The 22,790-nt window shown below is 39.2% G+C and overlaps 2 protein-coding genes across 2 annotated transcripts; both read left to right on the plus strand.

Annotated features, from left to right (window-relative positions):
• The first annotated feature begins 705 nt into the window (after positions 1-705).
• dcp2 (decapping mRNA 2) lies at positions 706-7,611 on the plus strand. Its single transcript, XM_030769472.1, has 11 exons — positions 706-886; positions 1,611-1,762; positions 2,389-2,516; positions 2,641-2,739; positions 3,869-4,021; positions 4,161-4,273; positions 4,577-4,681; positions 4,911-5,037; positions 6,582-6,665; positions 6,792-6,843; positions 7,053-7,611. Exons 1-11 carry the CDS (start codon positions 834-836, stop codon positions 7,199-7,201), a joined length of 1,215 nt encoding a protein of 404 aa, XP_030625332.1. The 5' UTR covers positions 706-833; the 3' UTR covers positions 7,202-7,611.
• A 5,459-nt stretch (positions 7,612-13,070) lies between these two features.
• Positions 13,071-21,350, plus strand: ca9 (carbonic anhydrase IX). Its single transcript, XM_030767857.1, has 11 exons — positions 13,071-13,194; positions 17,179-17,211; positions 17,927-18,097; positions 18,342-18,484; positions 18,682-18,774; positions 18,886-18,952; positions 19,181-19,338; positions 19,496-19,622; positions 20,634-20,648; positions 20,791-20,884; positions 21,290-21,350. Exons 1-11 carry the CDS (start codon positions 13,071-13,073, stop codon positions 21,348-21,350), a joined length of 1,086 nt encoding a protein of 361 aa, XP_030623717.1.
• Positions 21,351-22,790: the final 1,440 nt, after the last annotated feature.

Raw genomic sequence — 22,790 nt, forward strand, 5'->3', positions numbered from 1 at the left:
CAGCCCAATGTATCTCCTGCCACACCCTTCTTTCAAAGTCAGTATACACTGTGGATGATTGGCAGTCACTTTATTCTACGTTACCTCAGAATTTGAGCCTGTCTAAGCACATTAGTTCATGAGTTATTAAGCCGCATATCTCACAGTGTCACATGAGCTGTCCTATCACGATGTTATTTTACCATATTTGACTGTTTCACTTTGAAATGCCACGTTTCGTTTTGAGGCTGATTTAACTACCTGGCTTGATTATGATCATTTTAACATTCGTGTCCTTTCAAGTAATATTTTCAGTAGTGTGATCAAAAGAGACGATGCCCGTAATGGCATAAAATGATGAAGTGACATAAGTTATTTGTTAAAGGCTGGGACTAGCATGTACCATGGTGTGTCATGAGCGCTCTTTGTTGCATTGTACCTTCTTTATCTACTCACCGTAAACGTACGGCTCCTTCTTGAAGATTTTGATTGGCTATGGCCAGTGTCAGCAATACAGAAAGCCAAGCGATTTGCCAAACGTCATTTGTCTGCCCTTTTCTATGTATGCTATTGGTCAAAAATTGACTTGTGTATGTGATCCACTTCCTTCTCTATCTTTTTTTCATGAATTCGCGCGGCGCCAGACAATATTTTTAGCAGGTTAGCCTATTTTAGCAAGGCAGTGTGTGCTAGTTTGTTAGCACCGTCCATGCAACTTGCTGAGGTAATACGTAAAATCCAGAGCGATGTCTCTTTGTCATAAACTAGTAAAACGAGTAAAGCAAATATTGTAGCGTTGCGCTGCTTGTTTTCTCAAATTAGTTTCGCCAGGTCGGGATGTTTTTATCCTCATCATGGAGACAAAACGAGGGGAGATTCCTAACGGCGTTTTGGACGACCTTTGCAGGTAACCTATGTCGCTGAGATAGCTTGCTAGCAGTCCGAGACAGAAGTAGGCAACTATTTACGATGAAGTCCACGAGCAGTTTTCAGCATCTGTGAATATTATCCGCTACTTAAGGATTAAAAGCAGTTGTACGTCGTTTGTTGTTGTGGTAACTGTGGACCCATGCTGGCAATCAACTTTTTGGCCCAATTAGCAAAGAGTCGCTGATTAGCAACTCTGCTGTGTATTGTTTTGCTAGCCAGAGGTTAATTTTGATTTTTCTTCTTTAGTTTTCTGCGTATTTTGCTAATTTGGGCTGTTCGGACAACCCGTGCCAAAACGGCTGAGTGCTAAACTTTCATGCTATTCGCTATGTTGAGCCATTTGAAACCCGTACAGTTGTTAGCGTTGGTTACGCTTTGGCTTAGTCTCATCGCCATGGAAACACAGACTTTCGTGTCAAACATTTAAATCTGCTTAAATATGCTTGTTGCATTACCGTTCTCACCTTTAGCGCGATTTCTGAAACACTGCATTTTATAGGCCCCGAACGTACATTTACTTGCTGATTGTTCAGAATAATATTAATTCCTACAGCACTCTCAGTCATGCCTTTGTCGTGGAATATTTTCATTAGTCCAATACAAGTTAAAATAAATGTTGAAGATATCTGAGCATCAATATTTCATCAATATCTCTACAATCGATGTATCAATTTATTGTATTTCTTGTGTCACTGTTCCAGCCGCTTCATCCTTCACATCCCCAGTGAAGAAAGGGACAATGCAATCAGAGTATGCTTCCAGATTGAACTTGCCCATTGGTTTTACCTGGACTTTTGCATGCAGAATTCACCAGGATTGCCTCAGTGTGGGATAAGGGACTTTGCCAAAGCTGATATCCTTTAGCTGTCATTAATGACAGCACTTCAGTGATTATACCAAACAAAGACACATGAGTAGTTATGCCTTAGCCTGTATAACTGTCAGTGATATTTGAATGCAGTATGTTTTTAATATTAGTACCAGACAGCATTGTTAAGATTTGGGATATTCGTGGACCTGTTAGCATAATTTAGATCAAGCACTTGACTAATGCTGAGGTGGCACTTTCATGAATCCATTTACCCCTTTTTTCTTTTTTTTTTGTAAAGAATGGTCAACAGCCTGAGCTGATAATGTTTAAATCTTACAGGATAGTCATTGCACCCCTCAGAGGTGAAAGACTAGCATCTTTGCATCATTTTACATGATGCGCTGTGTTTGAAAACTGACGGCAACTGGATAATGACAAGGAGCCGGAAGAAAAATAGTTGCATTCCAAAAGTGGCAAATGAGGCTGAATTGTAATTTTAACTGTAAATTCCAGTTTCAATATGCATCTCTGCTCTGTAATGGGGTGCCCTAAGGGGTGTGACAAAGAAGAGGTGCAAAGTAATATTTTGGACTTTTATTTTCAGTACGTTAGTAATTTTGCCAGTGTGGAACTTTCCTTGACTCCAAAATTTCCTTGACTTCTGTTACTTTTTAATCACTGTCCGTTTCTGCTGCCCCAAGGAGAGGACGTGCAAAAAGTTTTAGAACAGTGGAAGGAGTATAAGATGGGTGTTCCTACATATGGTGCAATTATTCTTGATGAGACGTTTGAGAATGTGAGTGTGGAAAACTGTTAATTGACAAAACTTGCATTTCCTATTGAAAATATTCATGCTGCACCATCTAGTAAATATTCACTGCTCTCTTTTTTTTTTTTTTACACTGTATTTTTATGCCTAGGTATTGCTGGTCCAGGGATATCTGGCCAAGTCTGGATGGGGCTTTCCTAAAGGAAAAGTCAATGAAGACGAGGCACCCCATGACTGCGCTGTACGAGAGGTGAGGAGACTTCATGGGCTGCTGCAATTTGCTGTTGTTCTTGTATGTGGACACACATGGGTTAAATTGTTCTATCCCAGCAGCAGAATAATACTGTTGTTTCTGAGATAAATGCAGATAGATGCAGCTCTTAAATTTCATGCTGAAATATCTGTGAAGAGATGTTATACTTTCAGCTTAAAGTTAGATACAGCCATAAGGGGGCGGGATACAGAGAATGTTGAGCAGTTTACGTCCCTATCATGCTTAGGGTCATGTATAAAGATGCGGGACCGATACAGAAGCCAATTAGTTTGACAGCTTACTAGAAGAGAGGAGTCCTACTTTGAAAGGAGACTGTTTTTTGTGGCATGTTTGGCAGGAGCTTCAGTGAGGAAGCCTTTTTAATTTTCTGATGTTACCAGAGGAGCAGTCTTTAGGGTAGTGTTGGCATGGAACTCTTAGGGGAAAAAACTAGTTTGTTGTAAATAATACAGGCAGTACTTTACTGAACAGTTGGGAACAAAAGGCTTGTGCCCCACAGTGAAGGGTTCTGGCAACTGTGTGATGCTGTGAGGCGCATTTCCTTGGCAGGGTTTAAGTCTGCTCGGATGGAAAGGTAAATGATATTGAATCCAGATTCTAAATTCTATATAGTTTCCTTTGTCCTATGGTGAACCATTTTTTCCTGGTCTCTGAGTATGATGACGCCCCCATCTACAGGCCAGAACTGGTCAGTGGATGGATTGGTGAGCGTGAAAATAATGTGGCTGTTTCAGTCACCAGATCTCAATCTATTTCAATGCTCATGGGAGATTCAAGTGTGAGGTCTAAAACAGCGTCTCCCGCCACTGTTAAGAAAATGGCAACTAATGAAGTTTCTTGTGGAGGAATGGTGTTTTATTCCTCTAGACAATTGTTGAATCTTTGCTAAAGTGTTGGCTTTTGGTAGACCAGCAAACTCTACAGACGCTCTCTGTTGAATTTTTTTTTCAGTCTGTGAGTTGCCTGGATCTCATTCAGTGTGCGTCTAAATGGTACATAGAAGCTAATGTTCACTTTAATGTCGTCACTTTGATCTGCTGACCCACTTTGCGGACTGAAAACTCTGCGTCCTGGCAGGTGGCCTAATTCGGTTTTCTTCCCCTAGGTTCTGGAAGAGACGGGTTTTGATATCCGTGACCGTATCTGCAAAGACACTTTCATTGAGCAGAAGATCACAGATCAGCTGGCTCGGCTGTACATAATCCCAGGAGTCTCAAAGGAGACAAAGTTCAATCCCAAAACTCGAAAAGAAATAAGGGTGCAGTATTAAGGTCTTTGTATTTCCACTTGGTTGCACATTATGGGTTTTTGTTTGTTTGTATGTTTGTTCGTCTGTTTGTTTTGCTGTAGGAATGGCCTGTAGCATGATGGTTTCACTTCTTTTCTTTTGTGGACAGAACATTGAGTGGTTCCCTGTTGAGAACCTGCCATGTCACAGGAATGACATGACTCCTAAATCCAAACTTGGACTGGCTCCCAACAAGTTTTTCATGGCCATTCCATTCATCAGGTATGTCTCTTTATGTGGCCTTACTTACTCTTTTGATAAAATCATTTCAGCACCTTCTGATAAATTAAGTTATAATCATTCTTTTGTATGTTGGTGTGAGCTTGGATAAAAGTGGAATGCACAGAATGCCTCAATGCACATTATTTTAGAGGCGCAGGTGTTTATGCTGCCCTGTTATTGTAACAGGTGTCTTCAGAAAGGCTGGAAAACAGTGGTCATTATTTTTATGTCTTAGGTTTTCATTTGATTAGGAAAATGTAAAACATTTATATAAAAAAATTACAGAGAAACTTCTGCCCACAGACCTCTCAGAGAATGGATTGCCAAGCACAAAGTGGAGTCGACAAGCAGTGATGAGGATTTTGCTTCCAATGGCAGCACTCCATGCAAACCTCTAGACAGAGTCCAGTGAGTTATCAGTGGCAGGCTTTTGTTTCTACCCAGTATTTGTGTACAAGGCAATATCTGTAGTTTATAACATTTCAGTAATTTACAGAATTATTCAAAACATTCAATTTTTCATTTCAATTCAGAATGGTCAATCAATTCAGAATGCTTTTTTTTGTGTAAGTTATCATGAGGAGCAGGCATGATTAATCTTTTTTTTATATCTTAATATCTTCTTTTTATCTGTCAGCTCTAAACCAAGAAGGACTCAGATGTTGACTGAGGCATCTCCAGGAGATGGCTGGTCAAAGCAAAAGCAGCAGAAAGCTTTTGCACAACCTGGTCAATATGAACTTGCAGACTTCTTGAAAGTCAAGGTTGGTGTTTGGACGTACAGTGCTAAGATATTTGTCAGTGCAACAGCAAAAGACAAACTAGTTTCAGTTTTTCTGAACTGGAAATGTCAGAACCTTTTGTGTGCAAGATTTGTATCGAATATTTCGTGCAGCAACGCCATGATTGTGGTATCTCAGCTTACCAGCACACAATTCTCCCTCCATGAGTCACATAGTCCTACTTTTTAACAGCATCACTGGCAGACCAACTAATGGTGTCTAATAATGCAAGTGCAAGAATACATTTAGTGGCTGTAGCCTACATGAACTGATCTAGATTCAGTTTAAATCTGAATTGTATTAATATGGTTTCTGTTATAAATAAAAGTAGCAATATTGTAATAGAAATCATATTCATACCTTTTTTGTTTTGGAGGGTGAGCAGTCTTAATGATTTTTTTTTTCCTCCACGTTTCTCAAAACAATAGGGGGTAACAGTTTTTTACTGAAACCGAGAACCATAGCTCTGTATACATAAGTAAGGTTCATGGTATATATATGGCGATCCACAATAATCATAATTTGAACCCAGAACACCTTTTTTTTTTTTTTTTCATTTCTCGCCACAAGAAGATAAATTGAGTGGACAATGATAGCAGCTCTAATGATGGTGTTGATTGAGTAACCATTTTAAAAGACAGGAAAGAATGTGGTGTGATTACTGAGACCATAAATAAGCTGTGCTGAGATATATGTGTCCATATAAACAAATAAAATAGATCTAATCTCTAGGCTTCTCGAAGTGGGATCTTGTTTCTCTTTGATCAAAGTAGGCTCACATTTTCCTAAAAAGGTCAGAACAGTCAGTTGTCAGTTTGCAGTTGTCCCCCCCCTTTCCTACACAGACTTGTGCTTTAGCAACAGTTCCAAAATTGAGAAACTTCCTGTCTCGTTCAAATTGTGTTCAGCGTGGCATTGCTTCAATTTTGCTGTCATCTACAATGGAACGGAAATCTTGAAATAATTTTCTTGATGAACAGCTTTAAAAGATACTGATGTTTAGATTTCTTCCAGTCATTGTCATGGACAAGAGGCTTAGGAGAACAAGCCAAACCATGAATAGAGTGAACTGTTAAACCTCTACAAAACAAATCTTGACTCAGGAGCATGTGTCCAATACTTAAGTGCATCTGTCTGCTTGGGTGAAAAGTCACAAATTCATCATTCAGTTAATATATGCCAGTCTGCTTTACTTACGGTAGTTAAACAATCAGAATGCTGATACTCTACACATGTAGGCCAAATGAACACTCACATTAGGAGTAAACATACAGTTGTAGTTCGCCTGCAAGTCCTCTAGGTGGCATGTGAGGTGTTTTTTATCTCAGCAATGCACTCAACTTTCAGTGACTATTCAGAGGCTACTCGTGAATGTATGGTCATTTGAAAGAGCTTAAGTGCCTTTGAAAAATACCTCAGAAATAAAGAATGCCTCTTAAGATCACTTTTATGATCATCTTATGCTCAGATGGTCTGGGGGAAAACAAAGCCATCATAACAAAGACCTTGTTCTGATATCTCCATAGAACCACAATGTGAAAGGTAATGGTAAAAAACACCAGGACTCTCCAAACATGAAGAAGAGGACAAATGGGGTTGGTGGCTCACAGGTTAGTGCTCCTGGCTAATGTTAGTGTTGTTGCTCCATCTTGATATTTTGTATTTATTTGACCCAATGATAATGAGTGTAGTCCCAAACTGGCTGAAGTAGCTGTCATTGTTTGTCCTCCTTTTAGAGAGACGACAAAAAGCTCCAGCCTAGAAGACTGCAGGACAACTTTGACATGGGTAGGTATATATTTGATTCCTGCACACTGTTAAAATGCCTAAATGTTTCAAAAAGTTATATCCTTTATCATTGTCCACATAAAATTGTCTCAGAAATAGTACATCTTGAGGTTATAACATGTTTTGGGATAGTAAAGTCTCTCCTTTGATACCTCCTTATTTGACTCTCTATATTGATACCACCTCTTTTTTTTTTCTTTCTTCCCAAGATGCAGGATGTGACATTTATGCCCCTAATGGACAGTCGGAGCGTTCCCTTGGTGACTATAATGGTGACTATGAGCAGATCCTCTCTTCCAGCTCCTTCCTCAGCTTCAAGTTTGACCGAGAGGCTATCATGAAGTGCTTCGACTCGTGAAACTCGTTCTTTCTGTCAGTCAGAAAATGCTTTCCACCTTTTTTTTTAAATGTGATCCTCTGTGTCAGCCACATTAGCAAATTCATCCAGTTAGTCAGAGGAAGAGCTCCTTCACAGAGCTCAAATCAGGGACACCAATTGTAATGTGTTGTTGGACCAATGTGACAAAGTGAGAGGTCTAACTTTTTTTCTCTGGAAACCTGAAATGTAAGCTGATGATGTGGAACAGACATGTTGTTTACTTTTAGATAATCAAAGAGAAGATTAAGAGAATTCACTGCATCTTTTGTCTTTGGCTGGTATGCGATCATGGGAGTTGCTTCTTATCGAAGACGCATGATACCATAACAGAGAACACAGATTCTTTGTTTGAGCACATACATTTGCACCTGCTGTTGAGACTAGAGCTGTGTGTGAGCTGGGTGGTCTTTTCTTTATGTTACATCAATCCCCTTGACCGTATACAGTGCCTTCAAATTATTCAGCCTCCAAAGCTATGTTCACCTTTTATTGTGATCCGATTCTAAATCAAAAATATATTAAAGTCAGATCTTTTTTTTTCGGCTGATCTACAAAACATTGTCCATCTTGCCAAATCAAATGAAAGGGTCCAAAACCTTTTCACAATTTGTTAATGGTCCCCACCTGTGTAGGAAAGTGCTGGATCACCTCTTGTCAATTTAATGAATGCAGGTACATTCCCCTTCTCTCTGTGAAGTCCAACAGTGCAGTAGAGATTTGCCATATAGCAAACCTAAATGAAGACAAGAGCTTTCACAATAAGTCAGGGATGTAAGAGACGCACAGAGCTGGGGAAGGGAACCACACAGTCTCAGAGTTCAGTGCACCCCATCGCACAGAGGTGAAAAAAATGTCAAACTGCCTTGGTCACGCTGCCCCTCTAAACCTAGTTGCCAACCAAGGATGGCGTTTGTTAGAGAGGCTACTGTAATGCCCACTGTCACTGTGACTTGAGCTGTAGAAATCAGAGGCTGCAGTTGAAGGTGTTCATGACTCAACAGTCTCCAAGGCAATGCACACAAGGGCCTTTATGGAACAATAGCAAGACAGAAGCTCTGCCCGGGGGAAAAAACGCATCCCTGCCCATAAAGAGTTTGCAGAATGTCAGTTGGAAGATACTGCAAAGATGTGGCAGAAAGTCTTATGATCCGATGAGTCTAAAGTGGAACTTTTTGGCTCAAACACTAAGCAGTGTGTATGATGCAAATCTAAAACTGCACATCAGCCAAGTAACACCATCCCAACTTTCAAATCTGGTGGCATTGTGTTACAGGGATGTATTTCAGCAGCAGGGACTGGCAGTCTGGTCAGGATTAATGGGAAGATGAATAGTGCACAATACAGAGATCCTGGGCAAAAACCTGTTCCCTTCTGCCAAAAAGCTGAAAGTGGGAAGGAAGTTGGTATTTCACCAGTACAACCACCCAAAGCACACTACCAGAGTAACAATGGAGTGGCTTAAAATGAAGAATATTTGTCACGACTCGGCTCAGAAGAGGTGACAAAAAGAAGGGCAGACCGCGCACAGACCACATTAAGGACAAAGCAAATTTATTATCAAAGCAAAAAAACACCAGTAATTTAACAATTAGACTGGTAGTCAGCAGTATCAGTGGTGTAGGCAAGGTATGGATGTGTGTTAGAGAAGTGTGGGGTGTTGAAATGCAGTAGCCAAAAATCCTCATGAAACAAATGGTGGAGGCCTGGGGAAAAGAGAAGCGAAAAAGAGTTAGAAGGAAGGGGAAAGGCAAGAGAGGGGGAGAACCGTCAGTTCCCTTTAGGCTTTATACACCTGGAGATCAGAGCACCCAGGTGCCCAACATCAACCAGGACGGCCCTCCCACTCTGACACCCAACTGCACCCAACACAGATACAGAGTGGAGGCCGTCACATATTGATGTTCTTCAGTGGCCCAGTCAGAGCTTTGACCTTAACCCTATTGAATGTTTGTGGCAAGACCTGAAAAATTGCTGTTCACCACCACTCCTATCTCGCAACTAACCTGCACAGCTTTAGCAGTTCTGGGAGGAGCAATGCACAAAAATTACACTCACTGAGCACTTTATAAGGAACACCTGTATACCTACTTATTCATGTAGTTATCTAATCAGCCAATCGTATGGCAGCAGTGCAATGCATGAAACCATCTAGATTACAAGTAAGGAGCTTCAGTTAATGTTTGTCAACCATCAGAATGGGAGAAAAAATGTGATCGCAGTGATTTCGACTGTGGCATGATTGTTGGTGCCAGACAGGCGGGTTTGAGTATTTCTGTAACTGCTGATCTCCAGGGATTTTCACGCACAACAGTTTCTAGAGTTTACTCAGAATGGTGCGAAAAACAAAAAGCATCCAGTGAGCGGCAGTTCTGCGGACAGAGACGCCTTGTTGATGAGAGGTCAACGGAGCCAGACTGGTTCAAGCTGACAGAAAGGCTACGGTAACTCAGATAATCACTCTGCACAACTGTGATGAGCAGAAAAGCATCTCAGAATGCACGACACGTCGAACCTTGAGGTGGATGGGCTATAAAAGCAGACGACCATGTCGGGTTCCACTTCTGTCAGCCAAGAACAGACAGCTGAGGCTGCAGTGGGCACAGGCTCACCAAAGCTAGACACTTGAATGCTGGAAAAACGTAGCCTGGTCTCATGAACCTCATTTCTGCTGAGGCACACAGATGGTAGGGTCAGAACTTGGCGTTAACGGCATGAATCCATGGACCCAACCTGCCTTGTGTCAACAGTCCAGGCTGGTGGCGGTGGGGTAATGGTGTGGGGAATGCGTTCTTGGCACACCTTAGGCCAGTTAATACTAATCAATCATTGCTTGAGTGCCACAGCCTATTTGAGTATTGTTGTTGATCATGTGCGTCCCTTCATGGCCACAATTTGTCCACCCTCTAATGGCTACTTCCAGCACGATAATGCACAATGTCACAAAGCAAAAGTTGTCTCAAACTGGTTTCATGAACATGACAAGTTCAGTGTTCTTCAGTGGCCTTCCCAGTCACCAGATCTGAATCCAATAGAAGAGCTTTGGGATGTAGTACAGAGATTCGCAGTGTGAATATGCAGCTGACAAATCTGCAGAAATTGCGTGATGCAATCATGCCAACATGGACCAGAATCTCAAAGGAATGTTTCCAACATCTCATGGAATCCATGCCACGATGAATTGAGGCTGCTTTGAGAGCAAAGGGAGGCCCTACCCAGTATTAGTATAGTGTTCCTAATAAAGTGCTCAGCGAGTGTACTCCATGTTGTACAAGATTAATATGGACTTTTCCAAAATGACAATTGGCTGTCATAGCTGTGAGAGTTGGTTCAACCAAATACTGACCAATGGGGATGAATGCTTATTGTTGACTGCAGTTTTTGAGGGTGTGGGGTTTTTTTTTTTGTTTTTTTTTTTTAATGGTTTTTAATTTTCTTTCTTTTTTTAGGCTGCACTATGAAAGAGTATGATTCACAAATAAAAATTTGCAGTCAAATTTGCCACAACCTGAGGTCTTGATAATCATTCATGTGAATTTGGGGGGAGGGCTGAATACTTTTTCAAGGCACTGTACATGCAGTCTAGTATAACACATGCAGCAAGATTCAACACATTTGACTAACACAGTCCTTTCTGAATAGTTACGAAGCAATCGTGCAGATGCTTAGAGAAGCTGCTCATGTCATGACTGTGATGTGATATTTAAAGTCTTTGGAATTGTCAGAGCAGAGAAGTAACAGTGTTCCCTCTGCAGAGGGCCATTTAGCATGAGTAAAACTCTCATCTGACTAGGATTGGTGGATCATCTGAATTGAGCTGTCCATAAGAGGTACAGCTGTAATGAGCTACCACAGACTGGTCCTACAGAGTTTATAGAATCTGTGCCCTTGAATGCCTCTTACATAAAAGCTACGTAGACCTTTTGTAAGCATTGCATAAAGGCTCATAAATTCAAATGGCACAGGGCGTCTTGAGGCGTTAAGTGTTTATGTATTCACTGATACCATTATCATAGCATTCCACCTCATGCCTGTTAAGTTGTTTGCTTACGTGTTTGTTTTTACTCAAGAAGCTGTTGTTGATCTGGCATAGGCACATTCAAGAAAAACACCATTGAGTTTGCATTGAAATTTTTTACGTCAACCATTGTTGGTTCAGTTTTTGTCTGACGTGCTCTAAGGTGTCATTTATATGAACTGGTTTTTTTTTGTTCTGTTTTTTTTTCCAAGAAAGTTAACAAGTCATGTTGCTGCTCAAGTTCTTCATCTGTGTTGACAGACTAATCATTTGTCCATTTGCTTGCTTTTCTGTGGGGTGTTCTTTTTTCTCTGTGAAGTGGCACTGAAATTTTAAAAGTACATGCAGTTAAATAGCTTGGTAACTCCATTCACTATCATGCAACATAATTCTCAATGCAAAACTGTCTCCAATATCCAAAGAATGTGTGTGCTCCCCATGCTTATTTTTTTGAATAAAGACACTGTGCTTTTAATTATAGTCTCTTTTCTCCCCAGATTACAAAAATGAGTTTGTTCAATAACTGGCACTTCATTTGGGCACACAATTCATTCATTTAGCCTAAAATACGGTGGAAAAAAACCAACTATTTCTCCTGTCTTAGTTTTTCTGAATACGAAATGTTTCATTTTACTGACAATCAGTGGATCCATGCATGAACATGTCAAATTTGTGTGGTATGTTTTTAGACTGATTTTGTAAGCACTGATAAATAGTGACCGGGAAGCCATTTGAGTGCTTTACCAGTTGAGGAAAATATTATTTCAGATATCTCTCAGAGAATGGGATTATGCAGAGACTGCTCGGGCCTGTGCTTTGCGCAAATTCCATGGAAATATTTTCAGATGTCTATAAAACAGTCACAAACAGCAGGAGGGGGTCAGCCTGACCTCCTAAATACTCTGTCTTTTTTCTATGCCCCCAAATCAGGTAGGATATAAGTGGAGGGGTGAGACAAAGCAGAGAGAGTGATGTGATCTGCCAGTTGAACAGTGTCTTAGTGATTAGGGCTCTGTTATCAAAACATTTTAGTTTTTGAGCTGATGGAGGAACTTAAACTTACTGGATACACAAGATCATTATGGAAGACCAATGTAATCTTATCCTCTGGAAGATATCAAAATCCAGATTTTCAAAATTGGGAATAAAAAGAAAATAATTTTTTTCTTTGTTCTATGTAACTGATAGTTACAGATTGTTCAACAGTGTCTATATTTACGCATATAAACTATGCATTTTTATTATGGCACGTAATATCCTACAGTTTGGCATAATTACAAAAGAACTATAATTCATTTTGACGTGGACATGCATATACAATTAAAACCAAAGGAGTTCAGTGTAAATAAAGTGACAAGCACCTGAGTTGGCTTACTTTTTAGAAGCTTTGAGCATTTCCAAGTACGAGAACAAGTGTTTCATCAGAATTGCAGTGTTTACCAGTCATGTCGTCCTTTAAATACACTGGACTTTGTTCACTGTAAAGGGTTAAAAAAAGACAGAGAGCAAAGGGTGGAGAGAAAAGGCGGCTGGTTGGCCAGCAAGAGACTGAGAGACAGGGATATTAAGATTAGGTTGTACTCTGGCTTCAGGTTCAGAGGCAAGGAGAGGGGAGGGATGTACTAGCCACTTACAGCAAGTCCTAGCTCCTGATTGGTAGTTAGCATGTCCTCACGATTGCTTTAAGAAGTCAAGTCCCAGGTGCTGGGCCCTGAGTCACCACAGCCTTGGCAGTGTGTGTGTGAGACAGAGCGAGTGTGTGTCTGTGGGGTGGACTGGACTGAAAACTGGACAACTGTACAAACAAGTACAACCAGAGCATCACAAGTCAGAATGCAGTGGGAGTTCTTCCTCACCCTCCTCCTATTTAACAGTCTGTGGCTAATTGAAGCCTCCACATCCTCTTCCTCTGAGGAAGATGATGGCAGCAGTGAGCAGGATGAAGAACATCACAAAAGTAAGTCAATCTCCAACTTGGTTTTTTAGTTAATTTTCTCAAATGAGTCAGTAAAAGCAACATTTCTTACATGTCAGCTGCAAGGAAATCTGAGAGCTGGGAGCTAATGTAACATCACATAACATTTTAAACAGATGTTTAATGAAACAGAACAAAACATAAAACTCACATCTGAGTTAGTGATATGAATGTTATATATAGAAAGAATAAAAAATTAAAGTTTGAAATAAAAAATAGAAATTGTATGGAGAAGTCTTTGTAACAATGAAAGACCCTGTGCCACACATGTAATAAGACTGACCAGCTCCACTGTGCTCTGTTTTCTTTTTTTTAAGACAGATCTTCAGTGTATGTTTTATTGCTATGATATTACAGTGTTATTCTCTGACAGAAGAGTAAGGCTCAGCAAACAATATGTTGTGCTGAGCACCATATTTATTAGGAAATAGTACATTCAATTTAGTCTACGCAAAGACATTTAATTAAAAAAAAAAAAAAGAAATAATGACATCTTTGAGTGAAATGAGGTCTTTTCATTTGACCATTTGATACACCACAGAATGGTTGAACATACATATCTGAATGTTTCATTAACCATTAACACACATAAATAAATGTATACATTTCAAAAACCATGTAGATGATTGAATTTATGAATCTATCTCTTTTGGGAATGATGGAGCTCTATCCTTTTAGTCTAATGCCCAAGTATACTAAATCACACTGCAGTGTAACTGACAGAGTAGCACATTCCCTGGAAGTTCCATGGTATTCATGGATGTGGTGATGCTGCTGGCAGCCTGTGGTTTTTGGGAGAACCTTTGGTCTACGTGCCATTCTGAGAGTACAGATTCATCATACTGTAAGCCTGCCAGCAAGGAAATCTCAAGGAACAGACAGAACGTGTCATTTCTCCTCAGAGAGACAAAATGACACAGGTTGTGCAGAGTTTAATTTATTGATGCAGATGCTGATTTTGAACTCATGTCAACTAACTAAAAATACCAATGAATGTGTCATTGATCAACATTTTGTAAACTTTTGTACAAGGTAACAGCTTTAACTCGTCCCAAACATTAGGCCTTAGTCAGTTGTAATGTCTGGCCAACTGCAGCAGATTGGGAAGAGTGATAGATGACTCATTAGTTGAATCACCATAGAGATGTCAAAGAGATGGAGACCTTTTTGTTTACGCACTACTTGCTGTATATGTACACAGATATTTATGACTGTCTTATAGCCCAAACTGTGCAGTCAACTAGCATGGTGCAAATATTGATTTAATGTTTTCAAAGACTTGTGTTTACTTCAGCTGCATTCAAAATAAAGGGCACAGCTGGGAGGTTGGTGGTATGTTTTGAATGATGAAGGTGGACTTTAGCTGGCGAGAAGCTCATTGCTTTATAAGGAAAGAACATTTCATACAAGATTATTTCTCTCTCTCTCTCTCTCTCTCTGTCAGATGCTCTACACTAACATGTGTTCTGCACTGAGATTCTTCATTGCAGGAGGCTTTGTCTTTGTTAAAACTAAAAAAAAAAAAACAGTTTTGATTTATCACTCCAAATTTACTCTGTTAAACATTTAGAGCACTTATAAATAGTAAAAATCAATTTGAAATGGACTCTGGTCCAGACCCCGCACCTCTCATAATTAACACATTTACATCTATATATGGGATACGTGCTGAAGCCTTGGGAATAGGATTTAGAAAAGCAGATTTATACTAGCCTCACACTTTTTTTAAAGCTTAAGTCCTGTGGTATGTAGAAACATATATGTATATAGTATGTATGTATAAATACATATATACAGACCATGGATATCTACAGAGAAATGGTAGATAACTCAAATGCATTGACAGTGTTGCCAAACAGAGCTAAGGACAAATATTCACACCAGTCATTCTTTTTAAATATCTACTTTGTCACAGAACATTGATTGCTGCTATATTAGTAAAAATCCATTTTAAGATAATATAGTTTTAACTCACAGTCAACACTCTGTCGCTGCCTTGAAGGAAAACAGGATTCCATGCAAATGATTCAGTCACATTTCCTGTAGGAACCACTCCAGTGACTCCATCTCTCACCTCTGCCGTTTGCCAGTGCTGTGCTGGCTTTACTTGTAAAATGCTGAAATGTTGCCATCTTTTCCACAGCTGCATCCGTACGTGCTTTGAGGAACGTATTCATCAACTGACTAATGCTAACTGGAAAATCTGTGAATTTACAGAAGCTGACATTTCATCACTTCACCCTATTATTCATTCTCATATAAATGATGACTGAAGTCATTTCATCCCATCATTCACTGGATTTCTTCATCTTAAAAAGAGGCTCAGGGTATGAAGAATATCTACATTGGTGTTCTTGGGTGGTGTTTTAATACACTTTAAATGTCCGGCTGATGTAATCTATACTGCGTATAGGATACCAACTCCTGGAGTTTATCTGCTCTGCTGAGGAGAGCGGGTGAAATGTGTGAAAGTTAAGCTTGACTCTTTCCTCTTTTTTGGTTTGGCCACATGTTCTTGCACTTTTATAAATGTGTACAGTAAAAATCCCACCCATTCAGTTGTAGATTAAATTTAGGTTGATAATAGTTTTAGCCTGTTCTTCCATGAACTTTTCAATGCTGTCTTAGGTTCCTCTTACACAGGGATGGAAAAAAAAAACTTTTGCATTAATAATCTGTTGGAGGGTATTGCTGTTAGGTGCATCACTCGAAGAGTGCTGAGTAGAACAAGGCCATTTCATTTTGGCCTTGACTGTAAACTTAGCAAAACACATACAAAACATGTATAAAAAGAGGTTTTTGCCTGTTTAAGCAATATATTCTTTGAAGTATTATTCGTTATTTGGACATAATCACTCCAGCGCTTTTCAGTGAATTATCTCTTAACAGTTTTTGTTTAATGTAGCTCTTCATCACTTCAGAATTAAATTGCAAACTTTAATGTAGCACATTCACATCTTTACTGTTGTGAAGAGTGGACAAAAAGAGGATCAGCTGGTCAGTAAGGGTTAAAAGTGCTAACGGGTAAAAAAAAATTATCTCCTTTTTTCCTCCAAAATTACCCAAATACCTTGAGGGTGTTCTCAGTCTCACTAAGAACAATATGCAGCAGCAAGTCAATGAATGTAAGAACTATATCAAAAAGCAGCTGTCTTTGAAATTTTTCTTCTCAGGGAACATTAAGTCTGGGCAGCTGTATCTGGAAAGTTTCTGAGTGATTGATGCATCTCATTCAGATGCTCTGCTGTTATTCCTCTGGTGGATTAGGGCGATTCTGTGGACTGTGTCTTTAACTGTATCAGGAGGCAACATGTAAAATAACAATGGTCCTGACTGAGACAGTAGTGCTTCACAAGTAGGCTGCCAGCTATCTTCCTCTGTTTCTCAGGGGCCCAGCACGGGGCAGTGGCATAATGCTCACATTCAGACAGCAGCATGAAGGAGTGATTGTGTGAGCTTGCTGGTGTGAGAGAAAAACAGAATGTGTGTCACCAGAGCAATGTTACCTGCCCCTTACCTGCCTCCTTAAATCTAGTCACCGCGAATTCTTCCCAGACTTTCACTGAAACTTGCAGAATCACTTTGTTTCAATTGGCACCAACCAGCTGCTTGCTTAACATATTTCATTCAACTTGTCACAAGTGGTAGGGCTGGTGTCTAGAAGTCAAGTCCTGACAACACAGGTAGCATAAACAGCGATCAAAAGGGTTGACAAATTTAGCTGTTCTGCTTCCTTTCAACCCTTTTGATCGACCTATTTGAGTTGCGACGAGTCTGATCAATTTAACAGAATTTATCATTGCTAAATATGCTTATTCAGCACAAGGCTGCCCGAGGATTGGCTAAACTACTCTCTGCAGAATGGGTCGGCATTACATTACAGTGACTGCTGAAGGGCAAGAACAGTATCATTTACATACATTGCTGAACTGAGTTGTTGATCTCTCTCTTTCTATCTGTCCACAGCTTCCTCACATGGACACCACTGGAGCTATAATGGTAAATGCAATAAATAACCTACATCACCTTTTCAGAAATTAGTAGCTAGAGCTAATACCTCAAAAGCCACACCTGTTTGATGACCCAATCATACTGTTCAAAAATGTTCTGTGTTTACTCATCTCCAAAATACATTGGTCAGTTACATAAGCTCCAAGGTTGTCACTGAAATTACCTGAAGCACTTATGTCGGCATGCTTCTGATTTGATAAGAATGTACTTTGTTACTAATATGAAAGCAAATGATCCCCAACCTTAAGTCCTTGGAGAAGCACTGATATTGGGCTGTGCGCTGATAGGGCTCATAATTAGCCTTATTGTTTAAGCATAGATTTTCCAGGAGATACTAGGCTCATTAGTGATAATGTTAACAGCCAGTAACTTTTGCACCTTTTTTATGATAGTAAAGCAATAAACTGTATCAGAACAACATTATACAGTTAAAAAAAAAACTTTTAGAGAGACTTTGATGGTCATACATCAGAGTTCCAGATATACACAGACAAGTTTTTAAAAACATGAGGTCTGTCACCTGAGTTTTGTCAACCGTCTCAACTTCTGACAGCCATTGGTCAATTTGTCATTTTGGGTGACTTTCACACAAGCTTCCTTACTATGCTTAAGATTTAATGCCTAAGATTAAGATTCATTATTAAACCACCTGCTCTGTGAAGGTCAGTTGTCACGTTAATGATTCCTGTCTGCTCTCCGTCAGATCAGGAAGCTTGGTCTGCTGCGTTCCAGCACTGCAATGGGAAATCACAATCTCCTATCGATGTTGATACCAGTAAGACCATTTTCACGCCTAGTCTCCCACCCATTGTACTGGAGGGCTATGATCTGACAGACGCTCCTGCCCTGACACTGATGAACAATGGGCACACATGTAAGTTTCAGGGGTGGTGAAAGGTGTGGTTCATCAATCAATATACAATTTGGGTTTAGTCAAGGATGCAATGACACTGTGAGAAGATGAAAGAAAACTTTTATTTTGCATTAATTTTCAAAGAGAATGTGTGTATGTTTTCTATTATTAAGCTTTTGAGCATTCAAAAAATTAAAGTCATGTTTATTTGTCCCTTCAAATGGAAAGTGCTGTTACTGAGTGAACTTTGCATTGTCTCCATCAGTGCAGCTCAGTCTTCCCAACAGCATGCGTATAGTCCGGGGTTTTGATCAGGTCTACCTCGCTGCACAGCTACACTTCCACTGGGGCTCTGTTGAAGTCCCAGGTTCAGAACACACAATTGACAATGTTCACTTCCCTGCAGAGGTGAGATCATCTCACAAACTAAAAAAGAAAGATTTCTTGAATAAGACCGTACTTTGCTTTTGGTAAATTATAATTTCTGAACTTGTGTGAGACTTTAATATTTCTGTAATATGTATTTTGTTATGTTAGATTATATCTAATAAATGAGAAAATTACCTCAAATAAATACATGAATTTTGATGGGCTCTTCTCCACAGATCCATGTGGTTCATTATAACTCTAAGTATGCTAGTCTCTCTGAGGCTGCCAGTAAACCTGATGGACTGGCTGTGTTAGGAGGCTTCATTGGGGTAAGCTGATCCAAAGCTATTTTTCCAAAAAACTGTAGCAGTCCTAACTAACTAACTACATAAATATATAAATAAATACAGCCGCATATAATATGTTTCTTTTTCATTTAGATTGGTCTACATGAGAATGAGAACTACGAAAAAATCCTTTCAGCACTGAGGGATGTCAGTGCAGAAGGTAATTCTCAGGAGAACTTTAACTGACAGCAAACACTTTTCAGACATTTATGAAGCCATAAAGTCAGTTTACAGATTAAAGTTGACCTCCAGGCTGATTAACTTTATCCAGGAAAGATCAAAGGCATATAATTTTCATTGTTTTTATCTCATAGATTAGCCCGGTTCTATGGCAAGTTCTGTGGACATATTAAAACCTTTTCTGACAAAACTGGGGCTGTCTTTTCAGAGTCAAACACCGAGATTCCAGGTTTCAATGTCCGCCATTTGCTGCCTAAAAACCTGGAGAAATTCTACAGGTACAATGGATCTCTGACAACACCACCCTGCTTCCAGACTGTCAACTGGACAATCTTTAATGAAACAATCACAGTATCAAGAAGACAGGTCTGTAACAACAACTACTTTCAATATGTGTGTGATTTGGTTATTATGTATATTAGTAAGACTTTACATTTTAGTAAGACTTTTGTTACATTTTTTTTTTTATGAGTACATTTAAAAACAAAAAAACCCACTGTCCCCTTTCCTCTCTTTGGATTAGCTGGCAGCATTAGAGGACACACTGAAAGCAGGACAAAACCAGCTCTTGTCTAAGAATTTCAGAGCTCCACAGCTTCTGCATGGAAGACGAGTCCAGGCATCTTTCATCTCCAAACCCATCCCACAGAGTGAGAGATCTCTCCACTTCTCTTTTCTAATGCCCTTTTATCGGCCATCTATTTTTGGCTATCAGGTCATCTCATTTAACTTACATATACTTCAAATATTACCCTTCACTTACGGTAATCAGTAGCTATGCCGCTTAACCTCTACTTCTAAGAACCCACTCTCAAATCCTCTTAAAAGAGGCCCAACCCAAGATCAGTGATCACATTGCACAACTGGGTGTTTAGGGAGGTAAAGCATTTTATGTGTCTTGATGAATTGGGCTAGAGCTATTGCAGACATACAACACATGCATTCTTAACAATTAATCACAGTCTCACATTCAACTATTCAATAGTTAAAGCCAGCATGCACATCTTTTACTAATGAGGGCGCATCTTCTTGCTTCAAAGAGACAAACATTATATTTGACAAGTAAACACAGCTTCCAGAGACAATTTCCTGCTACTGTTCACATTTTGATTAGTGAGCAGCACAGACCGAATAATGAGGCCAGAGAGATTTTAGCAAGATAGTCTGCAGTGCAATCTTAGCAACAAGAGTAACTGCTCTCAGGTTTTTCATTTTAGGCTAAAACAACAATTTAAAACATTTTAATTTTGGCAGCCTATCCTGTAACCAGAAAAAAAAGCTTAAGAGTCATTATAATTATTATATTGCAGAAGTGTGTGGGTGTTCTGTCGTCTCACTGAATTTCACTCTGTGTGTCATTTTCTAATTATTTTGCAGTTGAACTATACCTATGCCAGAGTTAGAACAATGTAGGACAGATATGTTCATTCTTGAAGGTGACGTACTGATTAACTGACTTTTGCAGGTCCAAAAAGTGTCCCTGTGCCTGACAAAAGCATGAACACGGGAGATGGCCAGCTTGGTAAGCCCATAAAAAGAAAATGTTGCAGCACCTTTTAATATCTTTCAGTGTCATCTAAGATCAACCTGATATTGATAAATAGCATCTATCGATATATGGTGATAAATTAATTTATTTTTCTGTTTGTTATGTTCTATAGATGGACTGTCAAGAGGTATGTCACATGTTTTATACATATCATGCTGCCTGTAGATTTATTCAGACTTTGAAAATCATTACATTGAACCCAATTCATACATGAGGGAAAGAATGCGGGGCATTTACGTAACTATACATGTATTTAACTTCCTTTGCAGGAGATACTCTGGCTATAGTATTTGGGGCTCTTTTTGCAGCCACTTTACTGGTATTTGCAGTGTACGCATGTACGCAGCGGAGAAAATACTCAAAGTACGTGAAATCTTCAGTAATCCATACCTGCCTTAGACCGGTCATTTTTTACATTTAATTTATGCTCAAAACCTAATATTGGGAACTTTGAAGTAATACTCTATTGTGTTCCAGGTGGGGTTAATAAGTCACTAAACAGAATATCCATTAGCCCGCTCAAATGTTGTTTATAATCACAGATAATCTGCATAAAAGTGTGTTTGAATAAACATAACATTACATAGTAGAGTAACATTCTGTCCTTTTGTATCTGTTTGGCTGTTCTGTTTGCAATTTGTCTGATCTCTTCATTAAAACACACAATTATATGCTTTTAAGATAGCTCTTATTTACCTGTGGAATGTCACACAGTAGAGTTTGGTTCTTTTAAGACTAAACATTTCTCTTTTTCACTTCTTTCCGTAGGTTTAAGAATTCCTCTAAGCAGAATGTCATTTATAAGCCAGCAATCAAAGAAGAGGCATAGCTGGACCCCCAAATGACATGCAGTCAATTCCATTCTCTATTTATACTGTGATATTTTGTGGAACTTTTACCAAGTTTTCTATTGTTAATACATATGGTGAAATCAATTGTTATTATTATCATTATTAATAATAAAGTTATTGTCCCTGTTTCATAACTGGTAAATAATGGCCTTTGTTCTCTCTCATTTTCTCTCATGTCAAACCATCTCATTTCCTATGATCTTCCCTTTTTGTTTGTTGCCTTTGTGTCATATATGTTAATGTATTGACCACATTCATAAAACAGCGCACAATAAATGTATCAATATTACCAATTTGCTTGTCTCCAAATCTGATTTGACATAAATCTTTTCAGTAACGCTTACATTATTACATAATATATCATAAAATAAGCAGCCCATTCCTTGGCGTTTTCCATACGCAAAATATAGTGGAATGCAATATTGTGAATTAATTCTAAACATGTGGATGAGAGACATGACATTTGCGGCATAATGGAGATGATGATACCACACTTAGACTGGAAAAGCATGAGACTTTCTGATGAGCTCATTACAGCATAAACACACAGATCTGTTAGTCTGCTCAGTCTGCATCATGTTAACATTCTGCCTGTACCATGCTTAACTTATGACCTCTTGTGAGAACAGAGGCCCTGATCATTGTGGAATGAGAAAACATGAGAGCAAGTTAATCCACGCTGCTCTATAAGATCTGGATAGCATTAAAGCAGAACAATATAAATATCTTTAGTTTATACCCAGGTGATATTTCAGACTGAGAGTCAATTCTTTATTTAATAATTTAACTTAAAAAATTTTTGCTGATCACTTATTTCATTTCTTTTTTTCAGAATTTCAGTTCAGAGACAAGTGAGTGTAATCTACTGTGAATATTCCTATGAACGGAAATCTGGCTGGGGCATGTCCCTGTCCCTGACCGCAATCTCTCAGAAAATCTCTCCACCAAATAATAGAATACTGAACCCCACTGGTCATGTCTTACTCATGCCTTACATGTCTCAGGAGACTTGGCAGGTTCAAAGAAGCCCAGAGTTTAATAAGACATTAACAAAAGCTGTATTACAACTGCAGTATGTGCTTACTCCCCCGCAACAGACAAACAGACATGTCCTGCTGGCCTGGACATAGTACAGTTTGCCCAGCATTCCTGCTGTGTCTCTGATTTATGGTAGGATCACAAGTATCCTCCTATAGGGGTTCAGTAACATATACAAAGTAGATCATTAACTTCAAAAATGGTTAATGTTATCTCCCTTTGCATGTTCAGTTTACCATTAGAAAATCTGGAGTCAGTGCTGTTGAGTATGAAAAATCAAAAATGAAGAAGAAAGCTAGCATGAACCTTGCATACCATAAATTAATGTGTTAGCGTTGTGTAATTAACGTGTCAGGCTGTTCCAAGCTCTGGCTACATGC

The sequence above is a fragment of the Chanos chanos genome, chromosome 3 (genome assembly GCF_902362185.1).
Source record: "Chanos chanos chromosome 3, fChaCha1.1, whole genome shotgun sequence".
Classification (NCBI taxonomy): Eukaryota; Metazoa; Chordata; class Actinopteri; order Gonorynchiformes; family Chanidae; genus Chanos; species Chanos chanos.